Source organism: Branchiostoma floridae, chromosome 3, assembly GCF_000003815.2.
Source record: "Branchiostoma floridae strain S238N-H82 chromosome 3, Bfl_VNyyK, whole genome shotgun sequence".
Taxonomy (NCBI): Eukaryota; Metazoa; Chordata; class Leptocardii; order Amphioxiformes; family Branchiostomatidae; genus Branchiostoma; species Branchiostoma floridae.
Window position 1 is genome coordinate 18,730,714 of NC_049981.1, and position 13,813 is coordinate 18,744,526.

At 39.6% G+C, this 13,813-nt stretch overlaps 1 protein-coding gene across 1 annotated transcript in view; it reads right to left on the reverse strand.

Moving 5' to 3' along the window:
• LOC118410848 (paired box protein Pax-2a-like) overlaps window positions 1-13,813 on the reverse strand; it is a gene marked incomplete in the record, with an annotated part of 75,315 nt that overhangs the window by 6,562 nt on the left and 54,940 nt on the right. Inside the window, 5 exon segments of the mRNA XM_035812698.1 lie at window positions 4,047-4,133; window positions 5,792-5,902; window positions 8,692-8,892; window positions 11,245-11,496; window positions 13,739-13,813. Of these exon segments, the coding sequence (XP_035668591.1) occupies window positions 4,047-4,133; window positions 5,792-5,902; window positions 8,692-8,892; window positions 11,245-11,496; window positions 13,739-13,813 (726 nt within the window).

Consider the following 13,813-nt stretch of genomic DNA (forward strand, 5'->3'; position numbering starts at 1 on the left):
AACATACATTAGGTGCTTAACAATTGCAGACTGCTTCACATCACCAAGAAGCTTGTCCAGGGAAAAGTATCTAAATCTTTGTCCAAACCTTACACTTTGTTGTTATTTGGAGTTATGAGGTGGTATGAATGACACCTTACGATACTCCAACAAGTGGAGCTGGTTTTTCAGAATATCTAAATGTTTTTTGCTTCTTAGTTCATATATGAAAAAGCAACAGAGACAAAACTCTACATTTGAAGCTGACTCAAAGCTCTAACTTTTCAGGAACTGGCCTGAAAAACCCTTGTCACATCAGATTTTGTACCTTTCAATCCCTGATTTCTTACAATTTGTATGTAGTCTCTTAGTTTTGCTAATTTACTGGATAAGAAATAGCTTATGTCCAGGGCATTGCCAGCATGTGTCATTTGCATTGAAATCTATTATACACACTCAGTAGTTATGTTGAATCTAACCCCATTCTCTTCCTACATCATCAACTTGCTTGTCAATATGTCCCCCTAACAATGATTTCCATTTTCCTATAATGCCCACTTTAGAAGATGGATAGCCTAAGTGCTTCAGGAATGGATAGAATTAATTAAACAGTTAAGGCAGGCATTGATATCCTTTAAAGTTGGAAGTATTTCTTCCATCATTCACTGGACCCTGCAGGAAATGACATTCTTTAGAAAGTGCTAAGAGCTCACAAATCTTTGCCGCAGGAGGCACACTTGCCAGTCTGATCCCAGATTCTGCAGGAATGTTGTTTTAACATTTGCTTTACAAATGTTCACTGTGTCTTTGTCCTTTTGATTGACAATACTTCAGCAGTGAAGGAACATACTGTAACATGCAAATATACATGTACAGGTGGTACAATGTGTTCCACGTTGGAGAGGACCAAATTAGAAGAAAGCCTTGCTTGGAAAGATTCATTCAAATAATGTTTTGCTTCTCTGAATTGATGTACTTTTCAACATTCACTTTATCAATACTTGAATAGCCATGCTTTTTCATATACAGTCAAACCTGTCTATAGCGGCCACTCAAGGGACCGGACAAATGTGGCCACTATAGACAAGTGGCCTCTGTATAGAGGTGGCAACTTGTAGATAAAATACCCGAAGAGACCGACAAAAAGTGGCCACTATGGACAGGTGGCCCCTCTGTAGAGGTGGCCCCTAATACAGGTTTGACTGTACATGCAGTTCCAAGCACCATATTTGGCACAGTATACTGTATCATGGTTTCTTTTCTGTCACTTACACTTCTTTTTCACTCAAGAACATTCAAAATTTAAAAATAATTAAAATTTATATTACTAAATATTTGTCATGCCCTATTTTTTCATTCTTAATGTTTTTACTATGTTTTTGCTTGGTCTATGTTTTTCATTCCTCTTAGATACCATTACATGTATTTTGCTTTGTCTGCAATATGCCATTGGGCATGAATCTGCAATAAAGGAATGATAATGATATTTACTACTGCTGAAGTAAGTACAGAGGAAATTGGCTAACATTGGCTTTGGCCATGATCTGTCCCCTGTTGACTGAATCTAACCTCACATGTCAAAGATGTAATATTTATCTGTACTACCCCAGCACATTTGTGCCCAGGTCAGTACCACTGGTCATCCCATATTGCTGACCCCACCTCCTGGGTACCAAATAGCCACGTTTCCTCCATCCATTACTATTCTCATGTCACATGGTGTCCCTGTTGTCCCTATAATCTATGGTCGCTGTCACTTTCCATTTGTGACCAAGTCCCCGGATAGATTGTGGGGAAGGCCAAAGCTGTAAGACATTTCCCCACAGAGCCACTAAGGGCTGACCTGTTGTAACATTGTACATGTCCTGTACAGATATTCTTTGTCCTTGTGTCATCTTTGATTTGTGACCACATCCCCTGGTAGCCCATTCAGACCTTATTGGCTGTGTTTTCCCATCATTTAGCCAGTTAGCTGACTCAACGCTTGTGCAGGGGGGAGATCCTTTTTCCCACTAAATATGAAGTTTGCACATTTATTTCTAATCATTCATTAAATATATTTGTAGACTAGGACAATACTGCAAAAACAAATACTGTACAAAGTTCTCTGAGAAACTGTTCAAAAGATTAAATGAAAATTATCTTAATTGAATCCGTTGTTACAGTTCTATACACAACAAGAACACCAAAAAAATGTAACTTATTCTTGACCATCTCTGTATAGATGCCTCTTGTATCCCATATTCCCCTATTGTGTTCTCCTATTCCAGTATCATTGGCTGCTGATGACTCCCCTGTGTCCCTGTCCCCTGTCCATGAAACATTATCCCTGTCCCTTGTCACATTTCATTTGCATGGTTCTCCCCTGGTACTTCAGCCAATGCAAATTCTCTCAGCTTCTGCTGCCTACAGCATTTCCACTGCTGAACCCCTGCTATTTCCACCTTGACATGGTGCCATATTTTTTGAAAGCCATCTTGTTTCCCTAGTAACAAAAAAGTGTTTCCCACATTCTTTTTTCCCCATGTATCCCAGCTGCCTACATCAATGACCAATACTTCAAGAAGACACGTCCAGGATCCTTCGCAAGGAAATTTTCTTGTTTAAGAGCAAAAATGTTCACCCTTCCGTCAAAGAAAATTCAATTTCGTTACATCAAAAATTGAAGAAAATGACTAGATTTGACAACATAAAATAACAACATAGGTTCCCAAACTATCGGCAGAAAAAGAATTTAAATCTGGAGACATCCCTATATGTAGTTTTCTACATCACTGGCCAATACCACAAGGAGACAACCCACACTGTTTGTTATGTCACTGTGGGTCCGCTGTCATCATGATCTATGTCACTGTCACTTCCCATTTGTAGTTTGGATCCCCCGGGGTGGCAGCACAAGTCCAATGTTATTGCTGGGTTTGCCCCCTGCCCAATACCTAATACCCAGGGAGGGGGATGTGTAACAGGGTTGCAGTTCAGATGGCAGGTACATGTTATTCCATATGCTGAGAGAACATTATCAGTGTCACCTGCCAGGATGAGTTTGTAGCATTGAAACTAATACGTGAAACTGGTGATTGTTCTACACAGCAGGGCTCTATCCAGCTTGATTTTTTTACCATCCCACTCATTGTTTGGGAGCCCATGTTATTGATTTCCATTGTTAAATCTGTCATTTTAAGCTTTATACCAAAATACAATTTTATCAATCCCATGCTATGAATTTCAGATTTCAGATGACTGACTAGCTGTCCCTTAAGTAAATTTCCATCCAGGACACATGGGACAGAGGGTCAGATCCTGGACACAGTTTTGGTTGTCCTACGCAGTGAGTGTGGTTAATTTAAGACAAGATAAACAGTGTTTCTAACCAGCATGTGCAAGTTTTTTTTATTTGTACTAGTAACGTTGATAATAAAGGTTTCCTTGCCTTGGTTCTGTTATCAAATCCCGTCTCTAAATTATCCTTTAGATGTTCCAAATTGGATTTCATATCCCAGGGCTTTCTCTCCTTTATGAGACTTCATTATTGCCTTTCCTGGATTTTAAAACTCATCTACTTGTGGAAGATGCACATTAAAAGGGAACCTAGATGTCAGTTGACATTTTGCCTATACTTTAATATGGTATGAAATATGAGCCATGGAGTAGGCAGTCTCCAAAGGCAAAGAATTTCTATGGGTGTTCCAATTGTTTCTCTGTGTCACCTAGGTTACCCTGGTATTGCTTGTCACTTCCTATCCATGCCCAAGTCAACAGAAGGCGTGTTTGATTGGTAGTGGCCCCCCTGCCCTGGCCACAATACCTGGAGGTCACAGGCTACAAACAGCCCACAATTTACAGGGGCAGACCAACGCTTGTCCTGCCAGCTTAGTTCAACATCAACAGATTCCTTGGACAAAAAAACATTGTCAAATGCTCTTGAGGTCTTCACATGTTAGAATTTAATTAACGTTGAAACACGGAACAGAAAAGTATGTGGGTTTGTGTCCTTGGGGTCAGGAACTACACACATTATCAAAATTGTGAGTTCTGAACACATCACTTGGGGCGACTGATTGACTTACGATAATCTGACCTTAGAAAAACCAGCCCTCTGGAGTCGGAAGAGTATGATGATGATGAGGGCAGGCCTGCCTGAGAAGGACCAGCAACTGCCAAGAAAATGGTCAGGGAATTATTTTCATGTTGGTTTTAGTTTTAATTTTTCATGTTCATTGTAAGTAATGCAGTTGTGCGAGATCTATTTTGCAGCTTCTTGCAGCGTTGACCTGTCAGATGATAGAAATGGTGATACAGTTTTATTGTTAATACCGATAAGTTAAAGTTTGCTTTTGCTAAGTAAGCATTAGATGGCAAGTAAATTGTGTTAAGCTTAAGCATGCTTTGGGCTGTATTCCTCTTTAGAGATAGGTATGATTAAGAAAATTTATTAAGCTCCTTCAACTTAAAATAGACTGCAGCACACTCTCCTATTACTTTTATCTTGAAGTTTAAATATGAAACGACTATTAGTCTAAATTTGCTGAAAAATTGGTGTCACCAATATTTACCATTAGAATCTAAAATCCTCCATATGGTAGTGAAAGATGATACATGTGCATTACCACACGTAATAATATTTCAGTTGGGAGTACCCTTGCTCACTGTACTTGAACGTAGCTTATACCGGCTCAACTTTTGTCAGGGAAGAAGTGAAACTACACCCCTTCTTTCTGGGTATTTTGCTGAATCTGTCAAACGTGGGAGAAGTCTGCCATTTCAGAAACTCAGCAGGCATGTCCCGTGGTATCAGGTAAAAGTATGCTCCACTGAACTATGTTATGATTGACTAAATCTCTGTCAGACAAGGGGCAGAACATCATTTTTATCTCACAGCTTATTCCGCCACATTTGTGAGGGTGAACAGATCTATGATTACAAAATTGAGCAAGCATGTCCTACCAAAGTGCTGCCTATGGGAAATTAATTGTCACACAAAAACCTGATACCTCATTACAGACAAGGTGTAACTAATTGTTAATTATGCAAATTAGCAGCACCAGCTGGCTGTGGCTTATGAATTCATATGACACCTTTGTCTCATGACTGGCTGTAAATATGAGTATTCTCCTCTTTGTTGAAATTGGAGGATCCATGAAATTGCACAGAAGGTGTTTAAAATCTACACAAAAGTCTTTACACCAGTGACAGAGTTATTGCAACTGCTGGTAGGGTTATGGAAAGGTCAAGCCCAAATGTTAAACTTGTGACAGAAAGTTCTTGTTTGTATCCAACCACATACAATATATAAAATCTACACGGTACACATTGAACAAATATGTAGTCATGTGCTGTGGATGTGCTTATTAAGTGGCACTTGGGAAAATTGTCACATGTGACCTGACTATAATCAAGTGTTTATCAACTCTAGGTGAGCTTGAAGTTTATTATATTTCTGATGAAAAAATACTGGTATATTTTGCAACGGAGAACCATAACAGCTTACCTAACCTGCTTGAATGCATGTTTCATATGGGAGGCAACAAAACTCACCTACAATAACGTTAAAAGAAGTCTCAAAGTTTAGTATTGCCTATTGTAGTATTGCCCATTTTTAGCCCATCAGGGTTATCACACAGTGAGGGCCATAACATTTACAAAACGTCTGAACATCTATCCTTCTTACAACTTCCCATTTGTTTTGAGAAAAAAAATCCTGACCACCGCCCATCAATCGTTAAGATGTACTATTACTATCATCATATCTATTACTATACAGTACTGGCACATCCTACTACAGCACACCCTACATACAGGGGAGGGTACTCACTCAATATCCCTGGGGTGGGGTAACGCATCTGGTTCCAAGCATCGTTGTAGTGGCTGGAATATTGTGCGTGAGTGTACGGGACGCCAGAGAACTGGGATGAGTAATCACTGCCTGCGTCGAACCGCAACGATCGAGCCAAAAACATAATGCAGAGAGGGAGAGGGGAAATACAAGGGTAAATATGCAGGGCATTGCAAGGGGATGACATAAATATATAATACCCACATAACAGCAACATGCAGAAATAGTTATATCAAAATATATAGTTTCCACAACCAAAGATTGCATACAAGATTGCAACAGACATGCATTGAAGTAAAAGTGCAGATAGTCAATAATGGAGCAAGTTCATGACCAAATGCATAGTGGAGGAAGTACCAAAATTGCAGGTATCAGGAAAACAGACACAGGAGTTAATGAGAAAAAGTATTGAGTACAATAAAAGGTAAGGTAATGGCAGTGCAGCCAATTTAGGTGCATGTGTGTACGAGGCAGTCGACAAGCCGGCGAAATAGGATGCATTATAGAGAAACGGAAGCGAGGAAGGTTTTTGGATTGGCCAGGTAAAACGAACACATGACAAAACAGGGAGAGAGAAAAAGAGTGGTTAGAATGGCCATCTTTCCATTCTATCCAACATGTCATCAATTCCTGACAACCCACAAAACAGCTCCATTCCCTCCCCCACTAAAAGATAATAGATTCTCCACTTGAATTGAGTCAGAAAACTGTTAAGACCCTTTTTTGGCTGGACTATACATCCAGTTGAACCCAATGTAGAGCACACCATTTGTCTTCTTGTAATTGCTACACAGAACAATGGCACAGGCTTGCGGTATCCATCACGAGTGGGGTCCACTATTGTACGCGCGGTTATACCGTGCTCGATTGCCACAGCATTACTCAGTGCTTTTGCCATCGACTTGCCAGTTACCATTAACAAAGTCATCACAAGAAAATAGCCGAGTGGTTGGGGTCTATGCTGAGTGCAGGCTGTATTCATAACATCCCCATCGCCAAAGTGAGCAGACAAAAAGAATTGGACAAACATCTCAGCGGGTGTGGATTAGGTTGCTACTTCAGTTTTCTGCGAGCGATTCTCATCCAAATACCACGATATCAGGTTTGCTTCCAAAACATTTTTCACTCTACCAAAAAAGGTCTCAAGGTCCTGCCGTATATCACAATTTCTGTTTCGCTGTTGTACCAACGTTACGTGGTCAAATTTTTAATGATACGATACCTAAAGAGGGTCTTGAATTCTAAGATTAAAATCTTGTAGTCGAATCTAAAAAAGACAAGTCATAATTTTCCCATCTTGCCTCTTGACTGCTTGCACCAACCTAGATCACAGTTTAGGCGTTAGCAGAATCCCAAACAATTTTAGTAGAATGTCTAAAACATTCTTAGCCAAAAAAGCTTCAATCTTAAGTTAATTGCATATCACAATCCCACTGTTGTGCAAACAGGACTAATATTTTACCTTGCCTTAAATGGAACTGTTATAATGATAATGCTTTAAAATATATTTCGTCTCCTCAAAATGATGATTAAGTGATGAAATTACCTCCTTTTCCCATTAATTTGGGCTGAAAATTAACAAGGTGATTATGATGGGGGAGAGTTGCTCAATCACCATCAGCCGTGGCATGACTCATCATAAAACTGTATCGTCATCTGTCACTGAGAGGTGATTCAACTCTAGTGTGTCACATAAGCACCTCCTAAAAAAAGCCAATTTTGAGGAGAGTGCTTCAAGCTCTTGACTGCTTGCCAATCGTCCAGGCTTTTCAAATTCATCCCAAACTCGAGTGGAGGGATTTTTCGTTTTTCTTTCATTGACATCAATAAGTCTTTTGAATGTTATCAAAAGACACAGAAGAATTTGTCATGTTGAATTCTGGCCTTTCTTTTTCACATTAGTGTGCTTATCTGTATCTGTGCTCTTAAAAACACTTTGAAAGATCTTGAAAATGCTCTTGGTTAAGAACACTTCAGGAGAGGGTACCTGTGAACAGGTTGACCGTAATATTTTTCACCAAACCGCTTTCCCACTCAGCCAAGCCAAGTCCGTATCCTGATCGACGTCCTCCAGTAAAGCCCTATACGGCCAATTGGTGCTCGAAACATCATTTTTTGAGAGTCTGCGAAAAATGGCTATTTTCATTTTGATGAGCATCAGTGTTATTGAAGAGGCCCCCATCAGCCATGCATGCCAGTAATATATCCCGCTGAATGGACATTTTAGTTATATTTGTGGCTATATCCTCCCTGAAGTGGCCAGTAGCACGGGAGATTTGGATATTTTTACTTGGTTGAACATTGGATTTATTGGAAGTGGCCCTCCTAACCAGCCATGGCCGAGACGCTTGCTTACAATGGAGTTTGGGTAAATTCTGTACGGGCAATTGGGCGGTGAGTGCCCAATATTTCCTGGCTGGTCGGAACATCCGAACCAGGTCAGGGTGACAAATGGCCCCCATCCAAATGCATTTGTTTCCCACTTCCTTCCTTTTCTGACCTAAAAAAAGATGTTGCATTGACTGACCCATGTGGACTCAGAGGAAGTACAATATATGGCAAAAAAAAGGAAGTTCCCATTTTGTATACTTGTAGAATCCAGTCATTTTTAACTACAGAAGCTTGTATAAAAAAAGAATTTGATTTCAACCAAAAGAGTTGTAAAATAGCTCAAAATTCTTCTCCCCTGGTGCACAAATATCATCAATTCCAATTTTCTCACAAGAATGACAAAAATTGATTTCCACATTCTTTTTTACAACAAATCTTTGTGAACACTTTGTGGTCAGCCTTTAAATCTACAGACTGTTGACCAGTTAGGCCACAGAGAATTAAGCAGTCTGTGGGATGGGGGGCGTGGACGTAGGACACGGTCTCACCTGACATAGTGCTGGCACTGCTATAGGAGTTTGATGCGGAGGGGAGAACAATGGGCGGGACCAGTCCGGTAGCCATCGTGTTGGAGGGATAGCCCGTCTGTCCTGATAGGTTGCTAGGTGGGGCATGCGGTGGGTAACCAGGAAGGGTAGAGTTCATGTCTCGCATGTCACGGCCTGGCGTCACTGCCGACTGTGGAAGACCTAAGGAAAGGACAGGATTTTTCTGTTAGGAACTGTGGATCTGAGCTACTTTACTTTGGAATTTCCAAATCTGTCGACCATGTTTTCTTTTTTTTCTACACCAAAATAATGACATTGGGATCACAGCCTTGATTGCAGAAAACCATACGTAAATTTTCTGCATGATACAGACAGAATCAAACCAAACCAATCAAAAGTCTGTTATTGTTAAAAACTTGTTTTTGTTGACTGTTTATGGATGTTAACTTCAAAATTGTTTTCTTTCAAGGATTTACAAATTTTATTTGTAATCAATTTGTATCATATCAAAATTTTCTTCAGAATCTCTGTTCTTTATTCTTGACAAGCTTATAAAACTAGCCACAATAGTGCACAAAATCCTACATCCTGATTTACACATCATGCAAAAAAAAATTATTGCATTATTCAGTTCTAACTCATTGATGTTAAAACAATCCCTTTAAGCATGTTGAACTGATGTGATCAGCGTCTTTACTTCCTCAGATTGGTTACAGCCCTCAATCCGCTTCCCCTGATATCTGCCGTAAATATGGCGACTTTGTTAATTACAATATTCATGGTATAGCGTGGCAGGTTTAATCAATATTGTATTAGCCTAATCATTCAGCTGCTGTTTTGTAAATTCATGAGTATTTAGCAGGGCCCATTAAGCTATTATGTTGTGCTTCATCATCAAAAAACCTTTTATGTTATTTCGTTACATGTCATATATCTCATAGAATACTCCTGTTTATTAAATCTAACATCTGTAATTTTTAAGGTTTGACAACAATTATCAAAATTCGATTTCTCTTTTTTTTTATTTTAGAATTGTTTGCACTATAGGAGACTTTGAAAAAGAACAAAAATATATTGAGGATTTTTCTGTTATTTCAGATGTAGTTTCTCTTCCAATTCAAATGCCCTATACAGAACTACTCTGTAGCAGAGCTTTCGCTCCGGCTGTTTTTAGGTATTTTAGCATTAAGAGATTTTTTTGCCAAAGCTCGGCTGGCAGATGCAAACTTTAATGCCTTATAAACCTAATCATTTTACACATATTAAAGCAGAGGTTTGGCCAGCTGACATAAAGAAAAGGGGACAAAATAGGGAGCCGGATAAAAATGCCTAAAAGATCATTAAAAACCTCTGAACCTCTGCTTGAAGAGTACTAGTAATACATTACGTGTAGACTGTAAAACATTCATGACTACATGAGGGATGCCGGCAGAAAAATGAGCTAATATGAAGTCAACTTTGTGTCTCATAATTCCTGTCACTTGAAATTTGCGTGCTCATTCGGTTTACATCACAAAAACATGAAGCTGATTTGCTCCATAATTGCTGAATATTTGCCCAAACTATAGACTTTGCTCCAATCAATCTACCCACTGTCACTTCTGTTTTCCCTTTTCATCAGTGCAATTCATCAAATGCCATAATAAAACTGCTATCCCTTTCCGCAGTCATCTTCAACAAACCATCAGCTCAACATCACATTAAGTGTTATCTATGTCATCACGCACACTACTTTAGGCATCAGCAGATTTCTGCCACATGAAAAATGACATGTTTCGAATCTAGATTATAGTTATTATAACAATTAAAGGTACTTAGGCAGGGAGTGAAGTACTGCAGATAGGGATAAGCTATATGTATGGCTTAAGTAGTGCAATTGGCAGGAACATATAACACAATTACTTTACTGGCTTTGACTTGTACAGTGCAGATTCAGCATACCTAGTGAAACATTTAATATGTTTGTGTAATTAGAGCCACAAACTTTTCTAAGGCTTGTCTATCCATCTGCATTTATAACGTTAACTGTTCAATTGTAGTTTTTGTGATTTAATACTGGTAGCATAAAACAAATCCTACCATAAGAATATGTTTAAAAAGCATTGGAAATAAAATCAACATTTCCAACACCAAAGGATGAGAAGATGAAGGAATGGCATGAGAGGAGAGAGAGAGAGAGAGAGAGAGCAGTTCCACTAGCACCACCACCAGTCAAGGAGTTCTGAAACAAACCGCGGATCCAACCAAGCAGCCATGCAATCTGTCCATTGCAATAGATCACAACAAATTAATGCAATAAAGAAACTTGCGTTTTCAGAAAGAATGGTGAAGCATTTAAAGCTTAAAATCAAATATTCAATGTTTCTTGCCTCAACTTGTGCCATGCAATTGCAAATTAAAGTTGTTGTTTTTTTTCAAAATCAAAGCAACAAAAAAATCTTTAACACGTGAGCAGAGTGCAAAGAGTGTCCCAAGCACATATTTCAGAAGATTTCAATTTATCCACCATTTTAACCTCCACCATTGTCACAACCACAGACCACACACAATTACCTGCCAGAACCCCCTGGCTGGTGTACTGTCCAAACGAGGGGGTACCTGACCCAGCGTGGGTCGAGAGGGGGTACCCCCCTAAGGATGCCGACCCCACTGGCTGCAGTACAGTGAGCGATCCGGTGTTTGAGGTTGCAGCAGTGGTGGTGGTGGTGGTAGTGGCGGTGGGGGAGGGAGGGGGTTCGGAGGACTTGGCGCTCCCAGGGGGGGAGGCACTGTTGGATGGAGCTGAGGCTGAGGGTGGGGTGGTGGCTGTGGGATGGAGACAACATCAACATGACATGATGGATGAAGACAAACTAATAAGATACACATGACAATGAAATGACATTTGGCATAGACATTAAAAAAATCACACTCAACGTCTTCTCAAGGACTTTCCATTTCCATTACATGGCAAACACTTAACGACTGCACAGCAACCAAAATTTAACTTCATAATTGGAATATGATACACAAAGAAAGTATGATGTTTTTTAAAATTATCTATGAAATTCATTTAACATCCTGTCAAATCTTTGGTTGCAGGTCCAAAGAGGATGTTACTCCACATCATCAGTTGAAAGAAATTGCGCATAAAAAACACCTTGTTTTGGTGTCACTACAGCTGCCCAGGTGCCCCTGCCAGGTAACCTTCTGACTGTAAATGCCAGCTGAATCAACATGCTACCCCATACCCTGCACAATAATGGATCAAGTGAGCTCCGCAATGAGGTAATAGTGTTGGGAAATTGCCGAATGCTTGTTTTGAAATTGCTTCAATCACATGATCCAATATCATATAGAGACAATTATAAGAACCACACATGATCCAATATCATCATCTGTGCGGTGAAAATGCCTATTTTCCATTTAGTAAGGAAAGCCCTGTTTTTATTGTAACAAAACATAGTCATGCAAACACTACAAGTTAGACATATTCACCAGTGTGAACTGGTATGTAGTGAGACAGATTCCAAGTTCTTAGTGCATCACTTTACAAGGTGAGAAAAGGTATTCCAGAAAGAATCTAAAGATCACTGTTTCTAATGTGAATATATGTAACTGGATTCAGTCAATACAACTAAGAGCCACTAAATCAAGGAAAATAATACATGAGAACAAGACGTTATAAGTCTGCAAATTTGTGGGACAATATCTAAACCAAACTTTTGATTGACCAAGCAAAAAAAAAATCAAACAAATAATCAAGTAGGCAGTTTGTTTTTGTGGCCCTTATTCAATAAGCTCTGATATCAGTGTGTCATAATGTCGCATGGTTACCTGGACAAGTAATAAGGAAATCTCCAAAATTTGCAGAACGTAGGGATATGAATCAGTTTATTTTACGAGCAAGATATTGCAACACGACAATGATGTATCTAGCAAAAAACTATGACAAAATGTCTTTTTGCAATCCACCGATGCATCTCTGCATTTATGGCTCCACAATTTGGGCGCAACTGCAAAAACCACACAGCATTAAGACAACTGGTCATAAATTCGCAATGTGCGATGGAACTTGCGAAATGACAAAATGTAGCCGATTAATTTTTTGATGACACAGGGAAGGCTGATGAGTCAACAATTTCTGCGTTCAGACGACCATGATTGATTGTAGTGTATCAGAATTTCTGCTTGCTTCGTCTCCGAGTGGGCTGGGATAGGGACTCTTCTGTCACCGAGGGAATTTGGTGAACGATGAGGCTGAGAATCTGGCGACATTGGGCTGCAAAAGTTGCGGTCTATATGATCGATGAGGACAGATTATGAAAGTTTCCCAAAGTGATACAAATGACAAATGCACAATGACCCCATCTTGTGGTGACGCATGAGTGACACCTCGCGATGACAAATGCAGCATCCTGACTGCGCTATCTGAGGATGACACACGCGACATGCAAGAAAAATGACTCGGACAAAATGTAATATGCCCAGGCAAATTGGTTTCTGCTCCACAAATGTGGGAGCGGGGGAATTACAGTCTGGGCAATCTCTCCCCGATGGCAGAGATTATTGCAGGAGTGACAATTGTAAAGTAGACCTGATGACAGAGATGTACCCAATAAAAGTTTGCCGACCATTCAGGGATCCAGAGTTAAATTTAAATTACAGTGTCGAGAGTTTGTTCAGCCCAGTCAATGGGATTTGCGGTGACACATTTTTTTTATGTGGCAGGAACTTCAACAAAGGTTTTGCTTTAATCTATTTACAAAATAAGAGAATTCTTCATATTGAAATTTTTTTCTACTAAAAACAGATGTCTTTGGATTATTCTACTAAGTCATCACTGTTTTTTGCTGGAGGAAATTTTTGTAGTAAACGTTTTGCTTGAATTTATTTTTGAGACGAGACAATTCCTCTTTAACATGGTATTGTTGAACACATATCCTATGGATGATTCTACGTTAGTTTCCACAGAAGAATACATTTTCGACTAGGGATTATACGTGTTTTATTCCTATTGGTCGAGTGCACATGTGCGAGTTACCTGGTCCTTACGACATGTACTCACCTGGAACAGCAACTGGATAGTGGCCGGTGGGGACGTGAGGTGCTGTGTCTGTCATTGCTACACTTGTGGTGGAAC